The 7,654-nt window shown below is 36.4% G+C and overlaps 1 protein-coding gene across 1 annotated transcript; it reads left to right on the forward strand.

Moving 5' to 3' along the window:
* Positions 1 to 1,354: 1,354 nt before the first annotated feature.
* LOC117108661 lies at positions 1,355 to 3,034 on the forward strand. Its single transcript, XM_033250756.1, has one exon. It carries the CDS (start codon positions 1,355 to 1,357, stop codon positions 3,032 to 3,034), a length of 1,680 nt encoding a protein of 559 aa, XP_033106647.1.
* Positions 3,035 to 7,654: the final 4,620 nt, after the last annotated feature.

The following is a 7,654-nucleotide window of genomic DNA, read 5'->3' on the forward strand; positions in this document are numbered from 1 at the left end:
CAAAAATGGCCCAAGCACAAGAATTGCACTATAACATTGCTGTCTCTTATACACATCTAGATTTGTATAAGAGACAGGGGTACTAGCTGTTGTTGTTGTAGATAATATACTAACATTTAATAACATCCAAGAAGGTCACAGTTAGTTACACAGTGACGTACATCACATAAGTCCGTGAAATTTCATAGACCTACCGTAGGTAAACATAGAAAGAGCAATAATAGTAAAACTCGAGCGTCACGACATTGCGAAGTGTCTGCTCTTGTTCCTCGTATCGTACTCACCCGAGTCAATCCGAGATGGCCCGAGTGAAGTTTCATGCAAATGTTTCGTACGGAAAAAAAAAAATCGCGGCCAGGGTTGAATTCGAGTCCAAGTAAGCAGCGGGTACTGCAGTGTTGAAAGTGATTAATACATGTCGTGATGGAATAATAGACAATAACTTGATTTGCGTCACACTGCAGTACCTGCTCTGCTTACTTGGACTCGAATTCAACCCTGGACATCAGGCGCAAGCTCGGTGGTCTAGAGGTATGATGCAAGGCTAGTGATCTGGAGATCGTGGGTTCGAGTCTCACCCGAGAACAACTTGCGATTTTTTCGCAGTTGTTTTCAAATGTACTAAGTATTCGGTACGGTACATTTCCACGTCAGGTAGGGCAAAATTACACCAATACATGTTCCTCTTGACGCAAATCCAGTAATTGTCTATTATTCCACGACACGACAATAACAATTACTTTCTAGATATACATAATAATAGTGATGGTGACGATGTGGATGATGATTTGATTTCTGTATATATAATTGATTTATACACACACACATATATATATATATATATATATATATATATATACATATATACATGATTTGATTTCTGTTTATATAATAATTGATACATACATATATATATATATATATGTCTAATTCAAATGTAATTACTTTCTAGATATACATAATAATAGTGATGATGACGATGTGGATGAAAAATGTCAATATGTAAGTAATACTGTATAAAGATAAATCAAGTAGAGGCATGTAAATATAAACTATGTATAAAAATATATATAAAATCATAGTATATGAACATACCTTCACTAGTTTACTGAAAGACAAAATTGGAAAAATCAAACAATTAAGCCGACAAGACCCTGTACTGAGACACCTCAACCATGATTCAGACTCCATTCTATTCGACTGCTTCCCATCATGGATTAGTCAACATAAAAATAACCTGTCATCGCCTACCAATATCGCCAACTTATCAACTTATGAACTCACTGTAAACCAAAAAATACTACTACAAAAGGGGCTCACATTCTGCCCCATAAAGAAACTGGACGCCATCAACATGTGTTCCGACATCAACGAATTCACACGTAAAGTCAGAATTAAAGAGTTTTTCAAGGACAATCCGCAAACGTTACCCACGAGTATGAAAAACGTTAACACTGTAGATAGACTTTGGACATCGGCTAATAACAGAAACGTACACATAGACAGCTTTGTTAACGCTGCCAAGGCACATTTGAATATGTTCATTCAAGAAAACGACGGCAAACGTGAAGACCGCGACAATTTGACGAAAGGCGAACGCTACTCTATCAAACAGTTAAAACGCAACAACGATATCACAATAAAACCAGCAGATAAGGGTGGTTCTATTACCATTATGGACACTAATGATTACATCTCTGAAGCCGAATCTCAACTATCTAACGAACAATTTTATAAATCACTACCCAAGGATCCCACTAAATCCTTCAAGAGAGAAGTCAAGCATTTGTTAGCCGGATTAGGAGACGACATCAAGAAGGCTACACAAAATTTAATCCCGAATGAACCCAAACCGGGCACTTTTTATTGTCTACCTAAATTGCACAAACTACCCAAGCTTATCTCTGAGGCTACCAAGACAAACCCTGAGCCGATAGGATTAGACACTCTTTCAACCCCGACGAAAATCTACGACCTTGCTAAATCACTACATATTACTCCACCAGGTAGATCGATCATTTCAGGAAGAGGGACACTCACTGAACATCTATCAGGTTATATCGACTCTATCTTGAACCCGCTTCTTATTAACATTCCGAGCTTCACGCAAGATTCCACCCATTTCCTCAGGAAACTCAGTAATGTACAACAACTCAATTCTGACGCGCTACTAGTGACTTTGGACGTTACATCACTATACTCAAACATCCCTCATGAAGAAGGTGTAGCTGCATGTACTAAGTTCCTTAATCGGTTTCATTCTTATGAGACAACTTCGGATATTTGCTCAATCATCGAATTTATCTTGAAACATAACAATTTTATGTTCAATGAAAAACATTTCCTTCAAACCAAAGGAACGGCAATGGGAACAAGAATGGCGCCAAGCTACGCCAATATTGTTATGGCAGACCTCGAAGATCGTATATTATCCAACTACCACCTCAAACCGACATTCTACACCCGATACATCGATGATATTTTTCTCATATGGGAACATGGTCTAGATTCTCTGAAACAGTTTGATACGTATATCAATAATATTCACCCCAGCATAAAGTTCACACTAGAGATGTCTCGCACTGAGATACCATTTCTCGACATCACAACGATGCTCCATAACGGCGATCTATCCACGACTATCTACTCTAAACCAACGGATAATCACAAATACTTAGACTATTTCAGTTTTCATCCTATGAACTTAAAACGATCCATTGTTTACAGTCAAGTTCTCCGTCTCAAAAGAATTTGCTCAGAGCCCACTGATTATGCTACCAAAGTATCGTCTCTCGCATCACAGTTCATAAAATGTAGATACCCTCTTTCCGTCATTAAATCGGCCATAACTAAAGCATCGCACCGACCAAGAACCGACCTTCTTAAATACAATGCCAAATCACACTCAGATCGCATACCGCTCATATTAGACTATAGCCCTCGTACAAGACCACTCACGAATGCGATTAAGACGGACTTTGAAACATTGAAAAAAGACCCATCCATAAAGGCTGCTTTCAGAACCCACCGATAATCGCACGTAGACAGCCACCCAACCTCAAGTCGCTTTTAACGTCTACTCAACTACCTACTACCGATAACACACCGAAGAAGGGGAACATGCCTTGTGGTAAAGCAAGATGCCAACTATGCAATATTATCAACATTAAACAAACATTCAAAGTACCTGGCACCAACTTCATTATCCACCCACCCAATGAGGACTGTTGTGCACATAATGTATTATACCTAATTTATTGTACCAAATGCAATAACGGTAATTATGTGGGAGAAACCGGTGCTACATTCAGATCCAGGTTTAATAACCATAAAACTACCATTAGAAATAAGGACTCTAATCACACTGTATCTTTGCATTTCAATTCTCTTGACCATGATATTAACGATATGCGCTTCCTTATAATACGCTCCAATTTCAAATCCACTAAGGACAGATGGTGCGAGGAAACCAAATGGATTTATCGCTTAAAAACCCATATTAACGGCCTTAACAAAGATAGGGGCATTGTTCACGACTATGCTTTTGCGAAAAGTTCAACCTAATAGAACACTTTTAGTTATAACTTTGTTAGTTTCCGTACTCCTAATGTTATGTTGCCCCTCGTGGGGGATTACTATGATTCTATATATATTTTTTATACATAGTTTATATTTACATGCCTCTACTTGATTTATCTTTATATAGTATTACTTACATATTGACATTTTTTATCCTTTAGTACATCCTTCTTACTACACTTAGTAAGATGCTCATTACATATGCTCCATAATATTGTTTATCTTAATTAAGCCTATTGAACGAAATAACTATTTTATCACCTTCTATTTTATAATTACCCAGCCTCTATTGTATAATTACTAAGCCCTTTGCAATGTGAATCAGTTACGCTGATGAAGTCCTTAGGATAAGGACGAGATATTCGTTATAATAAAATATATTTATGTTCCGAAACACGTCAATTCATCTTTTATTGTTTGTCTCCGACACAGTATCTTTTATAATTAGTGGAACATATGTGCAACACATGCCTATGCCGTTTATATATATATATATATATATATATGGTTAATGGTTAATGGTTATTAATTTATAGAGCGCAAAATACAAAAAGTCTCTAAGCGCTATCAGGCAAGTGTAAAGATGGAACGGAAACCAAAACCACAAAATAAAAAGAAGTGAAATTTGAATACCATGCCAGCACCCAAACCGAAGTATGGGGGTACGCCCTCATCGCTGGCTAGGGTTCAATCTAATTGAACTACAGTCAGCACCTGTTGAGTCTCGGCCATCTCGGATTCGGGCGCCTCCTATCCTAAAGCTACAAAAGCTAGCTGGCATGGAAATAGAAAAAAATAAATAAATTAAAGGGAGGATAAGTGGGTCTTAAGTCGTTCTTTGAAAATGGTGACAGAAGGTGACTCACGAATAAATAAAGGTAACAAGTTCCACAACTTGGGCCCAGCAACCATAAACGATCGCTCCCCACAAGACTTTAACCGAAAGGATGGACAATAAAGATTGGTTGCTGTCTCTTATACACATCTAGATGTGTATAAGAGACAGGTATAAGCCTAAAAAACCAAAATATAGTCACTAAATACAAGCAAGTGCACAGTAATAATTAAAGAACAGGACTGAATGTTTGTAGTTAGAATTCTTCACACAGTGAAAGTTTCAAACTGGTGAACTATTTTTTTGAAACTCCTCAATAGTACAGTATACCAACTGCTCAGGTTCATGAACCTTTTTGGTGTAATAAAATTTATAACAAAACTAAACAATATGCTATTTTGAAAATCCTGTTTTAAAATGTTGCCTAAAGTAATCTCAGAATCAAAAGCCTAAAAGTGCTGACTGCAAAAAACGTCCTTGAAACTGCAAGAATCGTGTTTTCAAATTGAATACATCACCGGAGCCAAACACATAGAAGTTGGACGTGCATCTGTATTTTGAATAGTGGTGTATATATATATATACTTAGTATATATATATATATATATTAGTGTATATATATAAATATATATATAATGTTGTGTACGTATATATATATATATAATATAATATAATATATTAAATATGGTGAAACATGTGCAACATAGTTTTAGCCATGTATGTATTTAAGCAACGAAGTCTACCATAATTTAGGCCTCAACTGCTTGGTATTGTAAATGCATGTGCGCATGTTTGAATGTTATTAGCTGAAATGCAGGAAGTAGGCCGAATGTGAGGATCGCATAACTCATCTATCCAAATCTCCCTATAACGATGCTGTTACTGTATATATAATGTGTGCTGCATACAACTTACTATCCGTATTTGGAACGGAAGTTTTTTCACTTGCCTATTTCCGATGCTTTGGTGATGACTTACACAAAACAGCAACCATGATTTACTTAGGTTCATGTAACAGTCATACAAAATGACTATTATAGGCCTACATGTACTTTCTCAATATTATGACAATGATTTTTAAACGCTAACCTAATGTTTGTATTTGGCAAAATAAAAATAAAAAAAATAAATAGCCTCCCTCCCTCATCAATGTTCCAGCCTAGTTAAATTATGTATTTTGATTGGGCCTCATACATATATTTTAACCTTAAGCCTATTGTTTATTTTCTTTTAATGCTCGAAAAAATTCTCTAGAAACACACTGATCAAATTCTTTATAGATTGTATTTAATTTATTTCTCCAAAACTAGGCAGGCACAAATAATGATGAAGTAGCAGCGACTACTTGAAAAAAAAAGTTTTCAGACATGTTTACGCTTCTTATAATGGATAGAACTTCCTTCCGGGTAAATGACCTTTAAACCGTCGCTGTAGAATACGGTTGCTGATAGAGCTCAAAATGAAAATCCCATCTGTTTTATTATCTTTGTGAATAGATCAATGCTTGTCTATACAGTGACAGATATGACTCAGCGATTAATCGAAACTTTAATAATCAATATAATATACGCTATTGTGTTTTACACATCATTATACACTACTATTAGGCCTGTTTTCTTATGAACATCACTCATTTTCAATCGTGCATGTTATTTGTTTTATTGGATTAGTATTTTAGTTGCAATGTGACATTTGGTTGAATAATAGGCCTATTTTAGTTCTAATGTGATATTTGGTCAAAGATAAAAACCATAATATAATATCAAAATCTGTCTTATGCTTTTTAAATGAAACATCCACAGCCCTTCACTCCTTGTGGTTGGTTGTACGTAGGTCTTGTCTTATGCACATTTATCGGAATTACCTTACTTGCCACTGAATAATGAAGCAAACTCGCTGTGGCACGTGCAATTTAACTGATTAACTATTGAATGTTTTTTGTCAATTAACAACGAGTTCCGCCATAGATCTTTCACATGTTGCACATGCTAATTTTACTGACTCCAATGCACTTTTTTTTAAATGTATGTGTATATAAATTTTCTATTAATCTACCCTTTCCTGTAGCTAAATTATTCATCCTACCCTGTATGTTTATAATTATCAATAAAGTTTTAAACTTTATTGAAGTTAATATTAAAACAATGTCAAATTTAGGGCCTATGTTATTTCAACATTGGTATATGATGTAATAAACAATACGAACAGCTGAACAAGGCCTATTGTTATTAAGCGATGATAAACCCAACATTAACCCTCTAAGGCGAGTCGATTGGCCGAGCGGTTAATAAGACAAGGAAACCGTGACATACAGCCATAATATCGGCGCTGGTTCTCGAACGACACGCTCGCTTATGGTTCCGGTGGTGGAACAAGTCTTCTCGGATAAGGACTCTAAACCGTAGGTCCAGTGTACACAATTGGCTCGTGTGCACTTTAAAGAACCCAGTACATCATTCGAGAAGAGTAGGGGGTTACCCCGGTGTACTGGTCCATCTCTAGTCCCCTGTCCGCCCACAGAAGGAGCGCTCACGACGCGGCCCATGTCAGGTATCCATCTTACCTGCGAATCCTTCTACCACACTACGTAAGCTAGATCATATACACTAGCTACGAAGGGACTCAATAAGAAGAAGAAGAAACCCTCTAATTTCAATACCCCTTTAGATCTTAATGCAAGTTTAGTCTCTTGGTTATTTTTTGTTAAGGTCTCACAAAACGACAGTGTAGAAACGTACTCACACATGCGTTTGTGGGACAACACGTGTGTTACTGAGACGCGCGCGCATTCCTAGCCCTGTTCTTATTTGGTCAGTTGTTCAGATTAGACAATCCCGAAAGGTCCATTGGAAACCAAACATCGACACCCCATATTTCCAGGTCCCAAACGTGGCATCATTTTGAAGGGCGAACACTATTTATATGATTTGTCCCTGTCTTGTTTCTTTCTACTTAAATCAGTAAAAAAAAAAAGTAATAGCATTAGAACAGTCGCTTGATTAGGCATGGGTTTTAGCATCTGAAAATCAGTTAATATGCCTAATTATTTCATATTATCATGAAGAAAGTTTTTAGCATGGTACCTTATCAAATCATTATAATAATATATATTTCGAATGTGTAACTCTATAGTGATAAGAAAAACAAGCGTTTGTTTAGCAAGGAGGATCATCCATAGTTAGGCCTATATACACACACACACACACACACTGTACACAGTAATTTAATACCGGAGTCTTC

The sequence above is a fragment of the Anneissia japonica genome, unplaced genomic scaffold (assembly GCF_011630105.1).
Source record: "Anneissia japonica isolate Jap-2015-1 unplaced genomic scaffold, ASM1163010v1 scaffold1587_len1432017_cov164, whole genome shotgun sequence".
NCBI classification, from domain to species: domain Eukaryota; kingdom Metazoa; phylum Echinodermata; class Crinoidea; order Comatulida; family Comatulidae; genus Anneissia; species Anneissia japonica.